General features: G+C 48.7%; 1 protein-coding gene across 1 annotated transcript; it reads left to right on the forward strand.

Annotated features, from left to right (window-relative positions):
• The first annotated feature begins 20,325 nt into the window (after window positions 1–20,325).
• LOC123586651 (betaine aldehyde dehydrogenase-like) lies at window positions 20,326–23,894 on the forward strand. Its single transcript, XM_045455846.1, has 2 exons — window positions 20,326–20,588; window positions 23,594–23,894. Exons 1-2 carry the CDS (start codon window positions 20,389–20,391, stop codon window positions 23,892–23,894), a joined length of 501 nt encoding a protein of 166 aa, XP_045311802.1. The 5' UTR covers window positions 20,326–20,388.
• The last annotated feature ends 1,695 nt before the right edge of the window (window positions 23,895–25,589 follow it).

The raw sequence follows: 25,589 nt of genomic DNA on the forward strand, positions 1-25,589 counted from the left end.
ATTTATTTCTTTTGAGAGAAGGTGTCCGACGGAGAGGGGCAGAGACACAGAATACCATGCAGGGTCTGTTATGTGGTTGCAGAGTCCAAGGTGGGGCTTGAACTCGCCGACTTTGAGGTCAGGACCTGAGCCAGATCTGGAGTTAGGTGCTTAACAGACTGAGCCCCACAGGCGCCCCACAGAGACTTCTCTTGAAGGCAATGCATAAATCCAACCACCTGCAAGGCGCGAGTGAGGAATTTGTCACTGTGTCTGTGATCTCTGGTCTATGTGTGAAGGACTGAGTTGGGAGGGTGCGCAGGTGAACCCGAGTGTGGTTGGATGAGTACGTGGCAACCATTTTATGGGCGAAAGAGAAAAATTGAGGATGAGCCAATTAATGCGCTTGGAGATCAACGCCATGATGAGTCTTGCCTTCCGGCCTCCAAGTGTCCTGGTTCGAGTGAAGTAAGTCAAGGCATTGGGTTGGCGAGTCGTTAATGTGCTAGTGAACCAAAGTCACGACTAAGAACTTACCGCAGACCCTGGGAGAGGGACCGAAGAGGAGTTCCAGGTGCCAGACAGACAAGGCCTGGGCTATCCTGGACTGCACTGCAAACAAGTTGCTTTCTCTAGGTCCAAGGTGTAGGTTCATCAAACAGGAAGTGAGATCCGGGGCTCCAGGCATGGGGTTTGTTGGTCCATCAAAGCAAAGATTCAGTTGTTCCCACTGCCAGCGAGCTGGAGGGGAGGTGAAGGCAGCTGCTGGCCAACCACGGAGCTGGGGGAAGTCTGGGCCTGTCCCTGGACGCATCTGTCCTTCACCAGGCGTGTGAAAGAAAAGGGAGTCAAGGTGACTTCTGTCTCTTCTGAGACATCTTGGCCATGTCTCTGGCCTGAAACCCTGGCCATGTCCCTGGTTACCAATGGCTCCTGTTGGGCCCCATCTAAGGAGTTGAAGGTCTGCATAAAAGAAAAGGTCAGCCTGTCAGAGTGTGGCTCTAGGGTGTGGGCAAGCATCTCAGAGAGGCCGAGGTCTGGGCTCATGATGCGCATCTGCAACACTGGCTCTTCCTAGTTCCATGGTAGACCGCCTTTGGATTCGAACTGCACCTTTCCCTTGAGTCCTCGGCCAGCAAGCCTTCCCCTTCAAACTTTGGACTCACCAAACTTCCACAACCACAGGGTCCATTCCTTTAAAGAAATCTCACCAATATTTAGATGATAGATAGATAGACGGATAAATAGATAGATACTAGATATTTAGATAAGATGATAGGTGATAGGTAGATAGATAAAAGGATAAGATGATAGATGACAGATAGGTGGAAGACAGCTAGCTAGGTAGCTAGATTGAAAGATACGTGATAGGAAGCTAGATAAGATACATTGGTGTAGATTGATAATTAGATAGATAATAGGTATATAGATAGATGATAGGTAGATAGATAGGTAGATAGATAGATAGATAGATAGATAGATAGATTGATTACAGGCCCATATGGCCTTGTACTTGTCATGATGAACTTCTGGCTTCCTCCTTGAAGAAATCTCAGGTGGCTTGAACACCACTTCTGTTCCTGGCCCCAGGTGGGGCATGGCGTCCCTAGAGGCCAGACCAATGGCTAGGGTTCAGTTTAGGTCCTAAGAGGGGACCAGGGATGAACCAACAGCATTGCAAGCTCTCCCCCGTGGTCTGAGTGGGGGGCACGTGATAGGGCACTGGAGAGCATTTGGGGCTGTCTTGAAAGGCCAGCTAACACTGTGTGCAAGGTGGAGGTTTGGGCTCATTGGAGGTTTGGGTATCTCATTGTCTAGGCACAAGCCTCAAAAGCATGGAAATGTCATTGTGAACATCAGGCTTTCTCGCTGAGCTGTTCCGCACCAGTAAAGTGCCGCAAGTCACTTCTCTCCTCACACTGGTTTGTTGGACAATCTCAGAGCCAGAGGCATGGATAGGGACAGGGTTCGGTTCCTGAGGGTGGCACGGGGTGAACCGCAAGCAGTGCAGTGATCTCCCCCGTGGGAATGGTTGAGAGCACATTCCAGGGTGTGGATCAGATTTAGGGTTTGGCTTCAGGGATTGGCCGATAGTGTAGGACAGGCTTCAGCTTTAGCTGGGGATCCCTTTGTGGAGTTCCACCCCAGACATGAAACGTCATAGTGATCTGCTGTATTCTTCCCTGGGAATGTCGTTCAGGTCAGGGGTCTCAAGTCCATTCTTTCTACAGAGCTAGAATGCGGGACCCCTAAGACCACAGCCAAGGTGAGGGTTAGGGTTAGGTTTAGGTCCCTGGAGGAGACAAGGTGAAAACCAACATCAGGGCCGTGTTCCCCCCAGAGGACTGTGTTGAGGGCATGGGACAGGGTGAGCATCAGGCTGAGGGTTTGGGCTAGAGGGTCAGCCGATGATGTGGGTGAGGGGTAGGAGTGGGTTCAGAATGCCCTTCTGTAGCCCCGTCATTGCCTTGGAAGTGGCATGGGGAACTTCTGGGCTTCTCCCTGAATCATTGAGTGCCTGGTGTGGGCCCTGATTCTGTTGTTTGCTGACTACCTACTGAGTGGTCCCCCTGAGGGCAAGAACCATGGGTAGGGTTATGATCAAGCCACTGAAGGACACAGACTCTGAAACAACAGCCATGCAGTGAGTGACCTGCCCAGAGGGCTGAGTTGAGGGTGTGTGTTAGTGGGCCTTTGGATTCGAACTGCACCTTTCCCTTGAGTCCTCGGCCAGCAAGCCTTCCCCTTCAAACTTTGGATTCACCAAATTTCCACAAACCCAAGGGCCCATTCCTTTAAAGGGATCTCTCCGATAGATGATAGATGATAGATAGATAGGTAGATAGATAGATAGATAGATAATAGATAGATTGCAGGCCCATCCGGCCTTGCACTGGTCATGAAGAACTCTGGCTTCCTCTCTGAAGAAATCTCAGTTGGCTATGAGCACCAGTTCTGTTCTTGGCCCACAGGTGGGGCATGGCACCCCTAGAGGCCAGATCTATGGCTAGGGTGAGGTTTAGTTCCTGGGAGGGGACCAGGGATGAACCAACAGCATTGCAAGCTCTCCCTTGAGGTGGAGGGCTCCTGATAGGGCATGGGTGAGCATTCAGGGCTGGCTTCAAGGGCTGGCTAACTCTGTGTGCCAGGCAGATGTTTGGCCTCTGGATCTCATTCTCCAGACACAAGTTCTATTAATAAAAAATATAAAAAAATTAAAAAAATTAAACCTTCAAAAAAAAAAAAAAAAAAAAAAAAAGAAATGACCTCCATCCAGGGGAAGGGCTTCTCCCCATGTGACCTATGGACCCCTTGGATCTTACTGCGTGCTCCTGGGGATTCGCCTTGCTTCCTCACCAGAGAACCACCTGGTACTGAGCTCCAGAATTTCTGACTTTGCACTCCCCTGTTTATAGAGCCCTAATGGTATTGAAACTGTCTCCCTTATCACTGTCAGTGGTTTTGGGGAACGGATTTCGTGTTCAGTCCTTTGTGACTGTTTCCACTCTTTCTCTTTCTGTCCAGCTACTTTGGTGGGGAGTGCTTTTCCTGTACTCTCCCATTGTACCGCACAATCCCCCCCCCCTTCTCTGTCCTCTCGCTGCAAAAACAGCTTCCTACCCTCCATGGCTTCTGTCTCCCAGTTCCCCTCTCCAGAGCACATACCTGCTGAATTCTGTGGCTCAAGTTATACAGATTGTTAATGTCAATCCTCAGATCAATTTCCTAGGTATGCAGAATGGTTCGGAGTTGATGTAGCTGCATTTCAGAAGCTGAGAACATCCATGCTCTTCAGCCATCTCGGCCCCCTTTGAAACTATCCCTCAGTGGGGATTTATCTGATGTGTTCCCTCATAATTAGAAAGGGGTATGGGTTTGAGGAAATACAGAGATAAAGTGTCATTCTTCTCACATATCAAGGGAGCGTGCTATCAAGATGATATCACTGTTTATAGTGACCATAATCACCCGGCTGAGTTCATGCATGTCGGGTGTCTCTACTGTGAACTGATTCTTTTCCTCCCATTTCCATACTGTATTCTTTGGAAGGAAACTACTAAGTACAGCCCATGTTCAAGGCTCCTGAAAACAGAGTATTTACCTAAATTATTTAAAATTCTCCTACGTGGAGAGTTGTCTCTTTTCTCCCATTTATTTATTTATTTAGTCATTTATTTATATCGGTATGGAGTTCTAGATATTTATCTTATACTTGGGTTAAATCCAATACTAATTTACTGATTTTTCCCCCTCAGATTGTTTAAGCTTTGTCTAGTGCAAGCTCTTTCAATTGTGTCTTGTATACCTGTGACCTGTCCCCATCTTTTTCCAAGCTCTTCTTTATTTGTAGCACTATAAGATGTTCTTGTATATTCCCTGCCACAGCCCTGGAATCAGGCATTTCTCCTAGGATCCTTGCTTCCTTTTACTGGAGAATAGAATTAGAAACCAAGATATGGGTGATAAGTGTGCTCCTTTCTACTCATGTATTATTGTTTCTTGGCTCTCCCAAATGACAGAAAAGAAAATATATCTATAGCTATCACTCTGTATATATACCCGTGTGTATCTATCTATCTATCTATCTATCTATCTATCTATCTATCTACCTATGTATATGTATTCCCCCTCTATATCTAGTATATCTGTGTGTATAAACATGAGGGTGTCAGGGGCTCCGAGACAAAGCAAGTAATGTCAACAAATTTCCTCATTTTTGTTTTTCTGAGAAAGCCTTTATTTTTCTTTCACTTAAAAGCATTTTTTAAAGTTTATTTATTCTGAGAGAGAGAGAGAGCAAGAACTGGCCAGGGACAGAGAGAGAGAGAGAGAGAGAGAGAGAGAAAGAATGAGAGAGAGAATGAATATCCCAAAGCGGGCTCCATGCTGACAGCAGAGAGCCCATTGCAGAGCTCAGTTCTTCCCAAGTGTGAGATCGCGACCTGGGCCAAAACCAAGAGTCAGAAGCTTAACTGACTGAGCCACTCAGTTACCCCTTCTTTCACTTTTTAAGAATAATTTTGCTGTCAGGGTGCCCGGTGACTCAGTTGGTTAAGCATCTGACTCTTGATTTTGATTCAGATCATGATCTCATGGCTTCATGAGACTGAGCCCCACACCTGCCTTCGCACTGATAGTGCAGAGACTGCTTGGGATTCTCTCTCTCCCCCTCTCTCTCTCTGCATCTCCCCTGTTCATGCATGTGCGCTCTTTCTCTCAAAATAAGTAAACATTTAAAAAACAAAGGAATAATTTTTCTGGATACCAAATTCTATGTTGACTTCTTTCAATACTCTAGATAGTTCACTCCATTCTCTTCTTACTGGCATGGTTTCTGAAGAGAAGTCCAATGTAAATATCACCCTGTTCTATAAGTGAGACACTTCTTCCTCTCATTTCTTACCAGAGTTTCTCTTTATCTTTGATTTTCTACACTTTGAATATGATGTGCTTATGTAGATATGGAGTTTTTAAAAAAATACTATTTGGTGTTCCATGAGCTTCCTCTATCTGTGATTTTGTGTCTCTCTTTGATTTTGGAAAAGTCTCAGCAATTATTACTTCAAATATTTCTTCGATTCCTTTCTCGCCTTTCCTTCCGATATTCGAATTATGTTTGTGTTATTCCTTTAGTAATTGTCTCACAGTTTTGGACATTCTGCTCTTTTTCATTCATTCTTCGGTTTGTGTTTCGGTTTTAGAACTTCCTATTGACTTGTCTCCATACTTGCTGAGTCTTTTCTTCCTTCTGTCCAGTCTACTGATGAACCCTTAAAGGCATTCCTCATTTGTTACTATACTTTTTATCTCTAGCATTTCCTTTTAATTCTTTCTTAAAGAAAGGAAAGATCTTTCCGTCTCCCTGCTTACATTACTACTGCTTTCTTGCATGTTTCCACTTTTCCCATTAAAGCCCTTATCATATTGCATCTATTAATCTTTAACTCCCCTCTATAATATTCCCAAAATGTGCCCTATCTGAGTCTGGGTCTTATCCTTTCTTGGTCTCTTCTGTTTATTTTTACTTTTAGTATGCCTTGTAATTTTCTGTTGCAAGGTGGATGTACAATATTGAGTAATGGAAACTAGAGTAGATAGGTCTTTAGTGTGAAGTTTTATGTTGATCTGGTTAGGGGTTAGGCTGTGTTACCGCTGTAGGTGTCAAAGAAAAAACTTCTAGCATCTTTGTTTTTGCGTTCTCTGTTGTCTTTGGGTTTTCCTAGAGAATAATTAAAGAGAAGCTGCCGCCTTTTCACAATAACCGCCTATAATTTTGCACGAGTGATCTTGATACAGTGTTAAGATGCGGTGGGAAAGGAAACCTTGGGTAGTTGTACGATTAGGTCTCAGTCTTTTAGTGAGCCTGTACCCCTGGGATATGATCTTCACAGGTATCTTTATTTCAGTTCTCCATTCTGGGGTTTCAGGAAAGGTAGAGAGGGCCAGAGATAGGTATTACCCTTCCCTCAGGTTTGTTAACTTCCAATAAAACAGTTTCTCTTGAGGGCACGCCTTGTTAAGAGCAGAATGCTTTGGGGGGTATTTCAGAATGGCTACATTCCCCTCCTCCTGCCGGAAGCACTACGGGATTTTCCTCCCATCTCTCACCTGAGAACCCGATGTGTGACTCCTGGAGGTAAAACTCACAAAAGCATGGGGTCCCCCATAAGACCAGATCCCCAGGAGTTTTTAATTCTCAACTAGTTCTCAACTTACTTTTATTTGGTTCTCAATAATTTTAATTCCCAATTAGTGCCTCCAGCAATTCTTAAATTACGGTTTAAAGTCTTCCTGTCAGCAACTTCTACTTGTGAGATTCTGCCCACGTAAGCTGTGTTTCTCTTGGTCTGCCACTCCAGTGTTGGGGGCAGCACTCTGCCCTGGGACCTCAGTTCTCTTGTGGATCCTGGAAGAGTTTGATTTCAAGTTGTCTTCTTCTTGTGAGAATGGGAGTGAGGACCTCCAAACTCCACATGCTGGACTGAAATTTGGAAGGCTACAATCCATCGCCTCTAAATCACGCGAACGACGTGGCTTATGCTGAGCACTCGCCTTGCTTTGGGGAGTCGTTTTGGTAAGTGCAAGGCAGCGCGTGTCTAGATGGCTAGACGGCACCTTAAGGTGCTGAGTCTCTGGGGACGCGGTGTAAAGACCTGTGTTTTCACAATTCATTGCTGGAAGAAATAAGCATGGCCTTTGTGACTCCGCCAGGAGACAATCCTTGAATCCTTGCACCTGGCTTCCTCCCGGCTTTGATCTTATGCCTACTTCTTTTGCTAGTTTTCCCTTCTTTCCTTCCTTGTAATAGATCTTAGTGAGAAGTATGACGACATCGTGAGTTCTGTGAGCTGTCTTGGGGGACCAGTGGGCCTGGGTAGGTAAAAACAAAACAAAGGAAAAGAAAAGAAACCAAGCAAACGTGTTCGGATTTTGACAGAGGTGTCGTTGAAACTGAAGATCACTTTGGGGAGTGGTTCATCTGAACAATACTAAATCTCCTAATTGATGAAAATGAGGATTTTTTTTTCCATTTTATTCAGGCCTTTTAAAATTTCCTTCAGCAATACATTACAGTTCTCAGCGCACAACTCTGTTGTCTCTTTGGTACTTTATTGCTATTTTATTCCTTTTGATGCGATTGTAAGTGAAATTGTTTCCTTAATTTCATTTTCGTAGTGTTCATTTCTAGCGTATAGAAATGCAACTGCTTTTCACATATTGCTTTTACACCCTGCAACACTGTGGTGTTTGCTTTTTAGCACCAATAATATGTCACGTTTTTTAAAAAATATATAATATGCCAGGTTTTTTGGGGGGGGGGAGGGCGTGAAATCTTTGCATGTGTGTGTTCCAATGACACTTTATTTGTAAAAATAGGCTGTAGCTAACTGATTTCTGCCTTAAACGAAAAACCTGGGGATAATTTCCTGTGACCGTGCACAGAGGCACTGAGGACACAACCCAGTTGTGCTTCTTACGTGAGCAAATAAGCCCTTTCTTCCTCCATTACTGTCTTTTCTTGCTTCATAGCTTAAGAGTCATTTTATTATTTTTCCTTTCTTTAATAAAATGTAAATATTTAAGGTATAAAATAGTATCCTTTGATATATATATATATATATATATATATATATATATACATATATATGTGTATATATAGTTAAATGATTATTACAATCAAACCAATTAACATATCCATCTCACATAGTTACTTTTATTTTTTGGCAGTGAGAGCATCTGAGAACTACTCTTTTAAAATTTTTTTTAACATTTATTAATTTTTGAGAGACAAAGAGAGACAGAGCATGAGCAGGAGAGGGGTAGAGAGAGAGGGAAATGAATCTGAAGCAGGCTCTACGCTCTGAGCCCGATGTGGGACTCGAACCCACGAACATGACTTGAGCTGAAGTCGGACACTTAATCGACTTAACCACCCAGGGGCTCCTGAGTGCTCCTCTTCTGGCAAATTTCTAGTACGCAATACAATATTATTAACTGTAGTCAACCTGATGTACATTAGGTCTCTAGAACTTGTTCATCGTGTATAACTGAAACCTTGCCCCCTTGACCATCCTTGCAGCTGAGAATTCCACTTGTTCACAGGGAATTCAGCTTGCTAGTATTTTGTGGAGGTTTTTTTTTTTGCATTTTTATTCATCAGGAATATTGGCCTGAAGTTTTCTTTTCTTGTAGTGTCTTTTTCTGGCTTTGGTATCAGGGTATTTTTGGCCTCAGAGAATTAATCGGGACATATTCGTTCTTCTTCAGTTTTTATGGGAGGGGGATGATTTTGAGAAGGCTTGGTGAAGCCATTCAGCCCCAGGCTTTTCTTTGTTGGGGGTTTTGTGATTAGTGATTTCATCTCGTTACTATTTATGGGTCTATTCAGATTTTTTTTACTTCTTCGTGAGTTAGTTTATGTTGATTGCATGTTTCTAGCAATTTGTCCATTTCACCTAGTTGATCAAATTTTTGGTGTATAATTTATCACAGTATTCTCTTGTCCTTTTTATTTATGTATAATTGGTGTAATCACTTTCATTTCTGATTCTAGTAATTGAAGTATTTTTCTGTTTTTCTTTTTTTGGTCAGTCCTGTTTGTCAGTTTTGTTGATTTTTTTTTTTTTTCAAGGAACCAACTTTGGTTTCAGTGATTTTCTGTATTGTCCATTTATTCTCTTTTTTTATCTGTATCTGATCTAACCTTTACTATTTCCTTCCTTCTACTAGTTTTGAGTTTAGGTTACCCTTTTAAAAACTTCCTTAAGATGTACAATTACGGTATTGACTTGAGATCTTTTTCAGTGTGTGCATTTACAGATACAGATTTCCCTCTCTGGACTACCTTTGTTGCAATCCATGAGTTTTGGTATGTTGTGTTTTTGTTTGTCTTTGACTACAGGCATTTTCATTTCCCTTGTGATTTCTTCTTTCACCCATTGGTTGTTTAAGCGTGTGCCATTCAATGTCCACCTATTTGTGACTTTTCCAATTTTTCCTCGACTACTGATTTCTAGTTGCATTCCACTGAGATCAGAAAAGATGTTTTATAAGACTGGAATCTTTTAAAATTTATTAAGACTTATTGTGTAGCCTGGGGAACCTGGGTGGTTCAGTGGGTTAGGCATCTCACTTTGGCTCAGGTCATGATCTCTCGATTGGTGGCTTTGAGCACCACCTCGCTCTGTGTGGTGACAGCTCGGAGCCTGGAGCCTTCTTCAGGTTCTGTGTGTCCCTCTCTCTCTGCCCCTCCCCGGCTCGCACTCTGTCTCTCTCTCTCAAAAAAATAAACATTAAAAAAAAAAACACACAGCAAAAAGCCTTATTGTGTAGCCTAACAAATAGTTTATCCTGGAGAATATTCCATGTATTCTTGAGAAGAATGTGAATTCTTCTCTTCTTGGGTAGAGTATTCTGTATACATCTGTTCTGTATGTATACAATTGGTTTGTAGTGTTGTTTAATTCCTCTGTCTCTTTATTTATCATCTCTTTGGTTGTTGCATCCATTATTGAAAGTTAGGCATTTTAGTCTCCAACTACTATTGTAGAAAAGTCTATTTCTCCTTAGGTTTTTGCTATATATATTTTGGGGCCTGTGTTGTTGGTGCCTGTGTGTTTATAATTGTTATATCCTCTTATTGTGTTGAACCTTTTATTAAGAGTCTCTGTTCCTCCTAACCCGTTTTGATTTAAAGTCTATTTTCTCTTTTTCCTTTTTAAAAATATTTTTAATGTTTATTTATTTTTGAAAGAGAGAGAGAGAGAGAGAGAGAGAGAAAGCATGAGTGGGGGAGGGTCAGAGAGCGAGAGACACAGAATCCAAAGCAGGCTCCCTCCGAGCTGTCAGCACAGAGCCCAAGCAGGGCTCAAACTCATGGACCGCGAGATCATGACCTGAGTCGAAGTCAGACGCTCAACCGACTGAGCCACCCAGGCGCCCCTAAAGTCTATCGTTTCTGAGAGTAATATAGCAACCCAGCTGCCTTTTGGTTACTCTTTGCATGAGATATCTTTTCCATCTTTTTACTTTCAATTTTTTTGTGTGTACCTACATCTAAAGTGAATATCTAGCATCTGGATGGAGGATGTGTTTTATCCAACATTTCAATTTATGTTTTTCATAGGACAGTTATTTTCATTTAACAAGTTTACTGATAAAGAAGGATTTCCTTCTCTTTTCCTATTTGCTTTTGGAACATCTTTTATGCTTTCCGTTCCTCAGTTTCTTTATTACTGCCCTCCCTTTTCTGGGTAGGGTACCGCTTTGATTCCCTTTTTAAAAGTTATTTCATAATGACCTTAGAGATCACAATGAACATATAACAGTGTATTTTACATAATGTTGATTTAGTTTCAGCAGTGCATACTCCAATCCTATACATCTCTATTCCTACTGCAACTATTATTGTCTCGTGCATTGCATAGCCATTAATATTGATTTAAAACCATTGTGTTCTGTGTCCCACAGGCTCTGTTCATTTTTATTCATTCTTTTTTCCTTCTTTTCTTCGGGCTGCATAATTTCAAGTTCACCAATCCTTTCTTCTGCTTGCTCAAATCTGATGTCGAACCTCTCTACTGAGTGTTTTGTTGTAGCTGTTGTACTCATCAGCTTGAGGATTTGTTTGGTTTATTATTAAATTTCCTCTGTCTTTATTGATATTCTCATGTTTTTCTTACATCATTTTCCTTATTCCCTTTAGTTCTTTGTCCAGGGTTTCCTTTAAATTCATTGTACACCTTTAAGAGAGTTGATTTAACATCTTTGACAAGTAATTCTAATATTTGGTCTTCCTAGAGGATGATTGCTTCCAAATTCTTATCTTTTTCCTGTAAATCAGCTGTGTTTGCCTGTTTCTTTGTATGTTTTACTATTTTTTTGTTCAAAACTCAACATTTTGAGTGTTGTGTAATTCTGAAAATATAATCCTCTCAGCCCTCAGTGATTGCTAAGTCTTGCTTGTGAAGGGTTGGATTTATCCATTTGTGACTTTTCCAAACTTTTTTTTCCTTTTTTTTGGTAAAGTGTCTATTCCTCATTGTATGTAGTAATTGAAGTTTATGTTCTGTTATCTCTGTGATCAGCCAGTGGCCTAAAAATGATTTTCTTAAATGTCTGACTCCCAACAGAGCGGGGGGGTGGGGGGTGGGTGGGAATACTGCCTTTTTAAATCTCCCGGGAGCTGCTTCAGCCTTTGAGGGTTAAAACTGTGGCTGTCAGCCTTTGTGCTGGCCCCTCAGTGATCCAAAGGAGCATCGGCACTAAGAACACACAATCTGGATGTAGGGAGGGGAAGGTCCTTACTGCCCACCCCGGCTCCAGAAGGCTGTACCAGGAACAAGTTCAGCTTCCCCCACTGCCTCCTGCCAGGAGGATGGGGAGTAACACCCCACAAAATGCTGAAATTTGCGAACATTTACCAGCCTCTTCATCATCTTTTCCCCTGGGTGTCGCAAATGTTTGACTGACTCTATAGAGTTCCAGAACATTCGATTCAGACAATTCTGCCAGTTCGATAGCTGTTTAGGTGGCGGAATGGATCTTTGGCACTTCCCACTCTACTGTTTTCTTTCCGTATGTAGGTTTTTATTTCCCTTGAGTAAATACCTGAGAGTGAAATGGGAAGCATATGTTTAATTTTTAAGAAACTGCCAAAGTGCTCTCCAGCATGGTTTCCAAAGTACCATTTTAAACAATCCCACTAGCTGTGTATGAGGGTTCGGTTGCTCTGTGTCTTTACCACTGATACATATGGTCAGACTTTAATTATAGAAATTCTGGTAAGTGGGTAGACGTATCCCATTGTCATTGTCATTTGCATTTCCCTAATAACTGGTGATGTTGAACATATTTTCATATGCTTTTTCCATCTGCGTTTGTTCTTTGGTGAAGGATCTGTTCAATCTTTTGCCCATTTTTACTTGGATTGTTTGTTTTTTTCCTTAGTATTGAAAGTAGAGACGTCTTTATATATTCTGAGTGAAAGTCCTTTATCAGATATTTTCTTCGGAAATATTTTCCCCCAATCTTTGGCTGGCCTTTTCATTCTTTTCATTACTATTATTTTTTAGAGAGTGAGAGGACGAGAGATTGGGGGAGAGAGGTGGAGGGGGGAGAAACAGACAGAGAATCTTAAGCAGACTCCACGCTCAGTGAAGAACTCAGTGTGGGGCTCTATGCCATGACCCTGGGGTCATGACCTGAGCCCAAATCAAGAGTTGGACTCTTAACCCCCTGAGCCGCTGAGGAGTGCCAACCTTTTCATTCTTTTGACATATCTGTCAGTGACTATTCTTGATCTCCTATTGATTATTCTCGACAGGGAGACTGTCTCATTTACTTATCAGAAAATAGTAGAGGAGCAGTTTTGCAGGTGAAGAAACTAAGGCTCAGAGTTTTCCACTTGCACATGACCCCCAAAGATACGAGAGTAGGATATGAAGAAGTGCCATTTACAGAGTACTTCCCAGCCTCTATGTCCTGTGATGTTTTTTTCCCAGTAGTTGCCTCCTCGCTGCTGTGGCTCCAGCCTCTGCCAGATCACCCTTCCAGGATTCTAGTTTTGCTGGGGGACCCTAAACGCCAGTTCTGGGACCACCGCTTCCGCCATTTGTCCTTCTAACCTAGTGATGGCAGCGGCCTCCTGCTGTTACCAATCTCTGGTTTGACTCATAGCTTCTCAGCTCTGTCATCCCCTGTGCAACCAACTGCATGCATTAAATTCCTTTTGTTGAAATGTCAAAAGAAAGAGAGAAAGGGAGGGAGGGAGGGAGCTAGATGGAAAGAGAGGGAGAGAAAGAGACAGAGAATGAGGAATTGGGAACATTCTCCCGATAAGGGAAACAAGTGGTCTTATACATTCAACTTGCATGTATGGAAGTGTGATGGTGTGATTGCAAACTGATTTTTAATTTTTAAATGTTATATTCAATTTTGAGAGAGAGAGAGAGAGAGAGGGAGAGAGAAAGAGAGAGGGAGAGAGAGTATGTGGGGAGGGGCAAAGAGGCAAGTGGCAGAGTATCTGAAGTAGACCCTGTGTTGACCATGGAAAGCCCAATGCAGGGCTGGAACTCACGAATCTTGAGATCACCCTAGCACCCATGCGAGCGTATTTTATTTTTTTTTAGGTTTTTTTTTTTTTTTTTTACATTTATTTATTTTTGAGACAGAGAGAGACAGAGCATGGACGGGGAAGGGGCAGAGAGAGAGGGAGACACAGAATCGGAAGCAGGCTCTAGGCTCTGAGCCATCAGCCCAGAGCCTGACGCGGGGCTCGAACTCACGGACCGTGAGATCGTGACCTGAGCCGAAGTCGGACGCTCAACCGACTGAGCCACCCAGGCGCCCCCCTGCGAGCGTATTTTAAAAGAAACTCTTGAAAAATCATCCTGAAGTGTGTTGGCAGGCTACGAGCTGCCAAAGGAATTAACTTTGGGATCGTTTGTTTGGCTCAAAAGCTGATGAGGAAAGTGTAGGTGGCCAGGATGGACACCAGGTTGGCCTTAGGATTGTGGTCAGGTGACTGATGAACAGATTTCAGGAGAAGAATGGTGTTTCAAGGATGCCATTCGGTCTGGAATTTCAGGTCTACGGGGAAGCGAGCGATGGGGTCGGTGTCATGTCTGGTGACTCGCAAGTGTCTGTCTGCCAACCGGCACTTCCTACTTGCAGAGGCCTAGCAGCCAGCGTGAGATCACACAGAGGGTAAGTGGCAGGACCGGGGTTGCAGCCCAAGCAAGCCTGACCTCAGATCCCGTGCTCGTTGTCACTTCTTATTGCTCAGCTGCCACCGCTGCCCCCATAATAGCTCCCTGGGCTAAGGAGGGCAGCAGGACCGGATTTGGCTGCAGAGACCTGAGAAGGCCAAGGGGCCTTGAGCCCTGGCCCCTTGGCTGTGTGTGTGTGTGTGTGTGTGTGTGTGTGTCTGTGTGCATGAGTGGTTATCTATCTGTGTTTCCTGTGTCTCTCTGTGGGTTCATAGCTGTCACTGTGGCACCTTGTGAAGACTCCACGCTGCAGTGAATCCGTGTAAAAATTCCCTTCCCAGGTGGAAAAGGCGGTGAAGAAGCTGGCCCTCCAGGTGCCCACAGCTCTTCACCGGGGACGTGTTTGGGGTGCCGAGACCTATGAGACCGTCAACCCAACAGATGGAAGTGTGAGGGCACTTCCTGCACTCCCTCCTGCGCTCCCTCCACCTTCCCCCTCCAAGGCCTCCTCTCTCATCTACTGCTCCACCCGGGGTCTGGGGATCCTGGCTTAGGGGGCCTCTACTTGCACACAGAATGGTTGCGGTCAGATTCCAGTCCTCCCCACGGGAATGGCCCAGAGCGGAGCTGGAACAGGGAGGCAGGAGGATTCCAAAGGTCTGGAGCCTGCTTCAGAGACTGGGAGGAGAGCTAACATCCCCCACGGAAGACATGAAGCCATTCTCTCCCCCTCCCCGTGTCAACAGTAACCTCAGCATGGGCCTTACCTTCTTGAAGATGTGACACCCCACTGTTGGGAATTCTGCCTTGAATCCCATGTTTGTCAGACTTTCTCGACCTTGACCCTTTTACGTCATGACCCAGTACGCGCATATTGTAGTCTCACACACGTACACACACACACACACACACACACTCACACACACACACACACGCCTACCTGGAACAACACTTACTCCTACAGGTGCATGCTTAGTTCTCCATTCTGCCCAACCGATAGCATCCCTCAGGGCCTGCGGGAAGCACATAGCACACTCAACTGGGTCACTTGAAGGGAGTTTAAAGAAAATAATTGACCAAGGGGTAGACCGGGTGTGGGGACGCAGACAAGGGGATGCAGTGCCCTCAGGCAGAAACATGAGCTGTTACCACCTTGAGGCCTGTTTGGGGAATCCCAGAAGGGAAGCTGTCTGGACAGGGTTGCCCGGGTGCTGGGCCCTTGGGCAGGGAGGGTGTACCATGCGCGTGGTAACCAGCAGGGTCCTGGCCTTGCGCCTCCCACTTCTCTCTCCTCCTGGCTTTCCTTTGGCCAAGCCCAGGTGTCAGGAGGTATGGGAGGCTGCACTGTAGTGCCCATGGGCACTGCTGGACCCAGAGCAAGGATGGGGACAGGAGTGATCCTGTCATCTTCCACAGGTAGACTATTTCACTTAAGAAATAGTCTTTCTTCCTAGGACTTACCGAATTAATCACCTTCTGCTCTTGGTTTGACAATTTTAAGCTGATCCTCAGGCTCAAGGCTGCAGCCTGAGTCTGTTTCCCTTTCTGGGCTCAGCGGGCAACTGAAAAGAAGGGTCCTGGTATGGAGAAACGCGAACGAGCCTCTTCGAAGGTCCCTGCCTTTCCTCATTGTGCACACCCTTCCAGGGCCCTCCCGTTCACCTGCTGTCCCCCCTGAGTCCACCCAGTTGGCCAGGGAGCAGCGACTTGAGGCATCTGTGTACACAGCGTCCGGGGAGGGCTTCATGGCGTTGTTCCACCACGGGTCATCTGCCAGGTGTCCCTGGTCCAGGTCGGCGATGTTGACAAGGCAGTGATGCCACTGAGGGTACCTTTGAGATTGGATTGTGGGGGAACATCAGTGCACGGGATCGAGGCCGGCTCCTGTACAGGTGGGAGCCCCACAACCTCCTGTCAGCTACCCCACCTTTTGTTTGGGTTGGAACTGCATGCTTGGGTTTTGCCAGGCGTGAGTTGGGGTCCGAGACAGGTTGTGCCACCAAGGCCCGAGACTCAGAAAAGGCTTCTCAGAGGAAGTGACTTGAGACGCGGGAGGGACGTCACAAGACGCAAGTAGCCTTAAGGGACAACTGTCCTCGGTGGAGGGAACGGTGTGATTAATGATGAGGAGGCACAAGAGTGGAGGTGCTAATCAGATGGGAGCAGTAATCTGGCAAAGCTCACAGATAGTCCTGGGCAGTCTCGGACGTGTTCACCACTTCCCTGAGTGGACTGGACCAGAGGGGAGATCAGGGCTATTTTATGTAGAAGCCAGTGACAGAAGCACGGGGTCCGTTCTTCCCGGTGGTCCTCGCTCAGACCTCCCTGACTGCTGGAATCTCACATTTTCCTTGTTTTCTAAAACCAGGGAAGAAGGGGCTCTCTCCCCTTAGCTGCATCAGAACTATTAGGGAAGGACGTAGAGTTGATCCACTTATGACCATGGGGTGGGAGTGCGGCCTGGAGGAGGGATACTACTCCCTTAGAACCAGGTGGTCCCAGTGGGAGAGGAGCGGTTGCTCCCCAAGGAACTGGTGTGATGTTTTCAGTAGGGAGGGCGCTGCACAGATGAACTAGGCAGTGTCGAAAAGCCTAGTGAACAAGCCAGTTTCAGGAGCCTGACTTCTATGCTCTGGGTCCTGGGGAAGCTGTCAGGCATAGAGGCTGGTCATGATGTGGTCCAAATGTACTCGTCATCTGGTGGGAGAGAGGCCCCATCTTGGCCCTGCAGTCAGAATGTCATTTTTTTTTTTTCCCTATTCAGAGGCCAGAAACACCAGGACAGCCTCCAGCCTCCAGAAACACCTGGACACCCTCTCCAGGCCCAGAGAGAGGGGCCTGTCTAGTTTCAAAATGGAATAGAGATGGTACAGGTTGGGGCAGGCAAGGGTGCACCCAGCCTGCTCTAACTCAAGTTAGTTTCAAGACCCCTTGAAGAGCCTATCAGTTTTAGGAAGCCGTTGCCTAGTGACCTAGTGCCCCCAGATTAGGCAAAACCGAACCATGCAAGCCCAGGCTGGTGATGCTGAGAGAAGCCTTCTGGCCCTGAAGCAGGGACTCCAGAGGTAGAGGTTCGCGGACCCAAGAGTGTTTCCCTTGAGCAGTTCTGCTGCCATCTAGTGGCTAATGTCGTAATAACACCACCAGCGACATGATCGTGAAGGGTTGAGTCAGTCCCTGCACAGCTCTAAGTAGAGACCCGGACTGCTTTGACAGACATCTCCAGCCCAGACCTGAGAGCTCCTAGGAACCTGGTCCTGCCTCATGCAGCCTCCCAGTCCCCATGGTGGAGGTTCGCCCATTGCTGGCTCGGGAGGGAGCCGCCCCTGGTTCAATGAGGAAAATAGACCACCATGGATACATATTATGGAAGACAGAGTACGTTATAGGGTTGAGACATTACGCAATTGTGGGAGACACTAGGAAGAAAGGTCCAGACAAGAGGGTTAGAGAAAGTCACTAGACAGGCCCCAAGAACCACTGAGGGAGAAGATAGAGCCTCTCGGGAACCTAGAGGCCAGTGTCCACAGCTGCCAGAGTGGGGCCACCGAGAGCTGGTGGCGGGGTCTGTAGGAAGCTGTCATCTTTTGTTCAGACACTCCCTTAGGTCCACAGACAAGAATCTGGTGGTGGCCCAGGCTGCTGGGAGTGCGGCTGAGCCTGTGTGCCACCCCACACTTGCCCTTTCTTGTGGCTGTGCTGAGGACCTCTGGGGTGATGGTGGCCGCTTCGCCGCCTTCCCCCCCGGTGCCTTCTGGGGACAGGATGCTGGAGGCAGGAGGTACGGCTCAACGAAGTTGACGAGGAACAGTCCCACTCAGTTCTCCTCCCCGAGCCTCCCAAATGGCGTGCTCGGGTGATAGTTACTTCAGGGCTTTATGACCCGGCCACATCACATGCAGGTGACATTGTCTGGCAGAATTGGAGGGATTTGGGGCTGATCGAGGGAAAAGATAGGACTATGAGAAGTAGAAACACGCAACAGGCTTCAGGAGGCGACATCCCCTTAGTGGGAGACCCTCCAGAGACTGTAGCGGGGCGGTCTCTACTCAGAATGGGAAGGGTGCAAAGGAACTTTTGGAGGTTGGGTGATCGGGGGGGGGGGGGGCTCCCGAGTCCTGGCAAGGTTGCTCAGCAGCAGAGCGGGGATCTTTGGGTCAGAGGGCTGGGAAGGCAGCAGCTGTAAGCGCATAGTCCATCTCTCCAACGATAATAGCTGTCAAGTGGGGGATGCAAAGCCAGACGACTTTAAATAGCTGAAGTCTGCTTGTTTGGGCTACGTTTCAAATAATGGGAGACATAAATGTGTCTCCAGCAAGCTTTTAAGCTGACAGGTCTCACCCTGCAGTGAAGAGTTGAACAACTAGAGGCCAATGCACAAAGACCAACTGTGGCTTGTTTATAATACAGATTGATACCTGTGACACATCTGTTTTTTTTGTTGATACAACCCTGGGCTTTGACAGGCCACCGCATGGTGTTTTTGTCATTTGGTCTGTAATGCTTCTCAAGAACTGATTTACACCTTGGCTCTTCTTAACTAGAGAATTACCTGGATGTGTCACTGTCTGAAGTAGCCCTGTGGCTATGCAACTAATTGCCTGTGTCTGTTAGGCCCACAGTGTCACCCACAAGCCTTATGCTGCAGACCAACTATGTGCCCAGTGGCTGTAGGAGGTCCATAGGGAGCAGGCGACCAAACCCTGTCCCAGGCCTCGGGGAGAGCCAAGTAGTCCCGGAACAGTCAACTAAGTGACTATCCGTAACAGTCATGCAAGGTTTGAAGACAGGTAGAGGTCCCCTATCAGGGATATGTGATTGGTGTAGAGTGGGCAGGAATTAGGGTTGGCTTCCCAGAGAGTGTGAGTGTGTATTTGGGGTGTTTAGGCCAGGCCATGGCTGAATGCAGAGAGGAGCTGGTCAGCAGTCTTTCGTCCCAGACTTCTCTCTGGGCCAGAGCTCCCCCATGTACAGGTTGGAGAGCCGCTCTGGGTCTGAGGCCGCCACCTTCCTCGGGGCGCCCTGTCCCCTGAGCACTCTGCTCTTTGGGCTCCTTTATATCAGAGAAGGGGGCAAAGGTCTAATTCCCAGGCTGTCCACAGAAGCACACCCACCGGAATCACAGGAGGCAACTGGATTTCAGAGAGTTCACACTTCAGGAGGGCGCTGTGTAGACAGACCTTCCCTCGAATCTCTCCCATCATCCCACCTCTCCCTCCCCACCGATGCCATCCTTGGGGGCACGCTCCACTGGATCTGCTGGTGCTTGAAGCTGGATGTGCTTTCCCCTGGTCAAGGCTGTCCAGAGACAGAGAGGGTGGCCTTTTTGGATGGTGACCTCCTTATCCCCTCCCCCACCCCTTGGCCAGGTTGGCGGACCTCATGGGACGGCCCCAGGAGGAACTGGCCACCAACTGGTGCTCTGGATGCAGGCACTGCCTTCACACTGGCCCTGAAGACCCACGTGGGCACGTCCATCCAGACCTTCTGCTACTTTGCTGGCTGGTGCGACAAAATTCAGGTGGGGCTGAGGCTCTTGCCCACCGAGTGAGAGCTCACACAGGCAAGCTGGGCTCAGCTGGAAACTCCAGGGCAGTGTGTTAGCCGATAGGCTGCATAACAAATGACCCCAGTTTATTGGTTTACAACAACCATCAGCTCACATTTCTGCAGATGGGGCGTTCAGGCGGGCTTGGCTGGGTTCCATGCCAGGATTTCACAAGGTCAGTGTCAAGGTGTAGCCAGGCTGGGCTTTATCTGGAGCTCTGGGGAGACCCTGCCTGCAGGCCTGTTCAGGTGTTGGAGAACTCAGCTCCTGTTGTTGTGGGACTGAAGGTCCAGGTCCTTGCTGGCTGCTGGCTGAGGCTACCGCAGGCCCTGCTCTGGCCTCACTCTGGCCCCCCACTCCCCTTGCCTTTCTCAGGCTTGGCATCCTTCAGATTCTCTTAAACTGGAGAAAACTCTGCCTTTACGGAGGCTCCCGAGGTCATGCTGGGGCCATTTGCATTGTCTCCCTATCCTATGGTCAACTGTGCCATCCTGCGTCTTTGCAGAAGGGGTAGCTCACCACGTCCTGGATCCCAGGGATCAGTGACCTTGGGAGCCATTTCCAGAGGTTTTGCCCACCGGAGGCAGGGATGGGTCAACCCTTCCCCAGAGATACCCATCGCCAACAGGTTCATCGGGGTCTCTGCCAGAAATGGGCTCCACGCCTCTTATCCTCTCCATGGGGCTGAGAGGTGCAGGCCAAGCACAGTCTGGCTACCCAGGGGGAAGGGGGAAGGAAACCATGGAGCCCCCTACCAGTGACTCCCTTTGCTTCTTCCGGGGCTCCACCATCCCCATCGACCAGGCCAGACCAAGCCACAACCTGGCCTTGACCAGGAAGGAGCCTATTGGGTGAGTCACAGCGCCGGGCAAAGACTCACCACACACTATGCACTTTTCGCGTGATTCGTAGTGTGAGTGCTCATCCCTTGTTCACGCACCTATCAAACACTATTTATTCACCAATTACGACATGCCATACATTCCAGGCGTGGGATGTACAACAATGATAAAACTGATGGCAATGCCTGCCCTCAGGGGACTTAGATTCCAGCAAATAAAACAGCTTTCACATTTAAAGTACCTGCTCTGTGCCAAGCACCGTTTCAATGACCTTATAAGTGTAATTTCACTTAATCCCCACCATAGCCGTGTATCAGTCAGGGTCATAGTGGGAACCAGAGGGCACACCTGAAAAATTTTATCTGCAAAGATTATAATGATGAATATGCAGAAAATGAAGAACTACAGGGCACCCAGGAGCAGTGTAAAAATAGTAGGGAAATAGACAAAGGATAGGAACCAGTGCTCAACAGGAGACCGACACCTGCCCCATCCACATAGAAAAGACTAGGAATTGGGGATGTGATGTTAAACCCAGACGTGAGGGGCCTCGCCTCACCATCAGACGGTCCCAAGGCCTAGGGAGAGAGAAGCCCCCTCACACTGCCTGGGGTGGGACAGAGGGTCCACCTTTGTGAAAGGCAACCTGGCAGTGACTGTTCAGTCCCCAAATTTGGGGCCTTGAGAGCAAGACCCTGCACAACCCGTGTTGAACTCTGCGGCCTCCTAACCGGGGCTTGGCGCGTGGCTGTGCGAAAGCCTGGGGCAGAGAGAGCTGTGGGGACCGCGCGGAACAGCTCCAGGAGAGACTCGTGTGAGGGAAGCACACTGACGAATGCCCTCTAAAATCGCCAAATGTGCACCAGAGGCCCAGAGTGGTCAGCGCCCAGCAGGCATTCCCACCTGCCCTGTGCCCCTTGCAACGTGGGGCCTCTGGGATCCACCAGCAGGGACCTCCCCTCCCTGTGGATGGTGGTCAAGGGCACTCAGCTTCTTTGGGAATGTGGGGAGGGGGTGTCAGAAGGAGAATGTGTTCAGCTGTCATTTGCATTGACAGAAAAGAGTACAGAGGAAGACACCAGGTCCTGAAGGACAGGCCTGCTGGTGAGGGCAGCCCCTGTCGGGAGAGTGGGCTGAGGATGCAGGAAAACCCTGTCCTGTAGCCCCCAGAGAGGGGGCAGCCTGGGTGGGATGTGGCATTGACCCCAGGGCAGGGGTTCCCACCCAGCCTCTCCCCCAGAGGACACAATATGTAGGCCCGGGACAGGCCCCCACAACAAGGAACAACCCTGCCAAGACGTCAGAGTGAGAGCCCCGCATAGCCCATGTGCTTGGAGCCCCTTCCTCGGGCGCAGACCTTGAGGACGGCTGGTCAGGGGGACCAGGGGCCACCTGGCTGCCAGTCACAGGAATCTGCATGGTCACTGCTCTTGAAGATGCCTCCCGAGGAGTCTGTCCCCATCAGACTGAGGAGGACACTGATGCAGAGCCTCCCAGGGAGCTGGGGGACTGGGAAAGTGGTCCCTATATGGGCGGGTTTATGCGTCCACTTGTGCTGCCATAACAAAGTACTGAAACAAAGAGACTCAAGCAGCACACATCTGTTGCCTCAGCATTCCGGGGCTGGAAGTTCCAGATTCAGGTGTCAGAGTGTTGGTTTCTTCTGAGGGTATGAGGGAGAATCTGCTCCAGGCGTCTCCCCCGGCTTCTGGTGGCTTCCGGCGATCTTGGGTGTTCCCCGATCTCTGCCCTCATGTTCACTTGGCGTCCTCCTTGTGCCTGTCTGTCTGTTCCCATGGCTCTGCTTTTTGAAGGACATCAGTCCTATTGGGTTAGGTACACACCCTATTTCAGTATGACCTCGTCTTACCTGTTTACATCTGGGATGGCCCAACTTCCAAATAAGGGTGCTCTGGAGTTAGGATTTCAACTGAATTTTGGGGGAGTACAGGTCAGCTATGACAGTGGGACTTCATGATGTCTTTTCTCCTTTGGAGCCCCCACAACCCTGATGACCTCACCCTCTTCCCTGGACACACTCACCGTGCTCCCTCCGCCTTGTCGTCCTGTTGGGTCTGCTGGGTGGACGTGGGGGTGGGGAGTGGCTCTCCAAACCCCTGAGTGCACCCTGTTGTTCCCAGGATGGTGTGCTGGTCCCCAGATTGTCCTGACCTCAGCCTTCACACACGCTCTTCCCCCTTCCTGGGTTCAGCTAAGTCCTGTTTAGGGAAATGTGTGGTGGTGATGATCATGAATATGATGAAGAAAACAAGCTAGCCTGAGCAGCTCTGTGTGGACCGGTTCATTAATTGTCTGACACGGACGAAGACAGCGCCCTGGGTTTTACAGGAGTCAGAGGAAAGCGGGCCTCATGCCTGCTGGGACCACACGTGTCACCATTAGGCCCCCCCCGGGATCATGAGGGGCTTCCCTTTGATGGAGACACTGCTCACCCAGAGGCTTTCTCTGGGACCAAGGGGCACACTGATGCTGGGTACCATCTCTTAAGGCAAAGCAGACAAGCCTTGTTAGGCCTCCCCAGCTGATGGCTTCCTTTTCTCCATGGGACTCTCACCCTGGCCTCTCACCCAAGAGGACCCTCGCTGACTTCCTCCTGGCCCATCCATTTCCAACTCTCTCCCATATTTTCTCTGCCCACCTGGGTGATCCCTGGCCGATCCCTGGCCGATTGCTGGCCCTGCCTGCTGTCAACCCCTCACTGCCTGGTGTCCTGCCTTACTGGACTGTCCTTAGGCAGGTCTGACAGTTCCGATGAGAAACCACATTCCCTGGCATTGTGCCCTGCCAGGAAGAGGGGCTATTGCCACGCCGGACATACTGCCCCATCAGGGACTGGAAGGCCAGGGGTGAGCTCTCTCAGGGGGACCTTGGGCACCATATCAAGATGCTTGGAGTGGAAAAGGGGTCAGGCTTGGGGAGAGGAAACAGCTGGCAGGTGCAGTCTGGCACCCAGGCCGAGTGGAGAGACGAAGACCCCCTTCTTTGTGCCACAGGGTCTGTGGCATCGTCATCCCCTGGAACTACCCCCTGATGATGCTCTCTTGGAAGACGGCCGCCTGCCTGGCTGCTGGGAACACAGTGGCGATCAAGCCTGCCTGGGTGGGTCTGGGCGTGTTCCAGGCGGGGCCTATGGACAGTAGAGGAGGCGACAGGTGCCCCGTTGGGCCCTCTGCCCACCCAGGACTGGCACCTCCTCAAGGGAGGAAGGGTACTGCTGATGAGGGCTGGCCTTCCATGGGCTTCGCTCACAGAGGCGGGGGGGCAGCACGCAGCAGGGGTCAGTGTGGGCTGTAGGCAGCGTCCGTTCATTCGACCATGGGGTGGCTGAGTCAGGTCAGCCGTGTGTGTACCTGCAGCTACTTGGTGTGCAGAGTTAGGGATTCTCCCACAGACACCAGCCCTCTGGATTTGGGGGAGCAGAAACCCTGTTTGGTATCCCTTGTCCAGGCCTCATACTCTGAGAAAGCTTTGGTGCCTTATTTGGCTTCGGCGCCTGAAAGTCCTGGAGGGAGCAAGGAGTTGTGGGATTTGTGCACCTGCAACCCCTCCCCCTTCCCCCCCCCCCCCCCCCAGCCCCTCACACAGAAGCTGCACAGGTAGATGTCAGGGTCACTCAGGCAGGCTGGAAGGGCCTGTGCAGGGTCCCCTGGGGATGAGGACACCCCCTACACGAGCCTCAGCTTCTTCACCTGTATACTGAATGTAACAGCCTGTCCCGGGCCTGCCCCCAGGGGTGTTAGGGACTGAAGGCAAGATGCATGCTGCATCATGTGGCTCTGGACAGCGTGCCCAGGAGGTCTCCTGGCTGCTCTGGGGCAACTTGGCTCCAAGAAAGTTATAATTTAAAATCCTGCAGTAGCGACAGCTAGCATTTACACTATTCACCCTGCGGCAGCATTTTAGTGCATAACGAATTATACGAAAATTAAAAATTTGCATACGTTCGCTTATTTGAGCACGGCAGCAACCCATAGCCTCTCGCGTTATTGGGGTTTGCTGTGCACGGATCCAGGAATTGTCCCTAGAAGGCCCGGTAGCAGGCCTGTGCCCTCCCAGGGCCAGCACCCCGCAGATTTTGTGGCTCCGCCTAAGACCACGTGGTGGGCGGGGCACAACCCAACCTTTGGAAGGAAAATGACCTGGGTAAGAAGAGGAGCCACTGCTCACAGGGCTGGGGAGGGCAACGGCCTCCAGCCACGAGGTGGTAATTAGAACCTCGCACCCACCAGGGAGCACTGGGCACTGCCTGGCACTGAGGTGATTCCAGGCAGTCCTGGGTCGCTCCACGCCCTGAATGAAGAAGGTACGAACATTCAGGAAGGGGCCAGGCCTGGCTACAAGGCTGGGGCCTGCCAGGAGAAGGCACTAGAAGACACAGGAGGGAGCACCTTTACTCCCCACTTTCCGCTGGAGCTGTGGGGAAGCTGCCTGGGTTGGTAGTACCCGCTAGGATGGGGCTTTCCCCGGAGGGTCCTCTTGCCATGACTGCTTCTCCCTGCTTGCTACCTCGGCTGCTGGGAGAGGAAGGCAGAGCCCCACTTCCCAGTCCTTCCTGACCCAGTCTTCTCTGCCTTCCCAGGTGACTCCACTCACAGCCTTGAAGTTTACAGATTTGACCTTGAAGGCTGACATGGCCAAGGGCGTAGTCAACATCCTCCTTGGATCTGGTAAGGGGTGTGGACAGGGGCATGTGGGGGCACCAGGGCTCCAGGAAGTCAGAGATGCACTTGGTCAGAACAGGGCGTGCTGCATGATGTGATCCAGTGGGGAAGAGCGATCAGGGGCCCAGCGATCCAGTGGGGGTGGCCAGCCTGGTGGGGAGGTGGCCCTCTCCCAGGGTGGGAGAGACCCAGACCTGGAAGGGTTGTTGCTTTCAAATCTTTGCCCAATTTTTTTCCATTATTTTTTGTGTGTTTATACGTGTTCTGGAATAAATTACATAACTTGGGATCATTATATTTAAGAGACTGTAGAACATTCTAGGCTTAG

This window comes from Leopardus geoffroyi, chromosome C3 (genome assembly GCF_018350155.1).
Source record: "Leopardus geoffroyi isolate Oge1 chromosome C3, O.geoffroyi_Oge1_pat1.0, whole genome shotgun sequence".
NCBI classification, from domain to species: Eukaryota; Metazoa; Chordata; class Mammalia; order Carnivora; family Felidae; genus Leopardus; species Leopardus geoffroyi.

Coding starts and splice junctions, on each gene's coding strand:
- LOC123586651 (XM_045455846.1), top strand. CDS start 20,389: ATGGGCTCCACGCCTCTTATCCTCTCCATGGGGCTGAGAGGTGCAGGC. Junction 20,589..23,593: donor ACCAGGAAGGAGCCTATTGG/GTGAGTCACAGC, acceptor TTTGTGCCACAG/GGTCTGTGGCATCGTCATCC.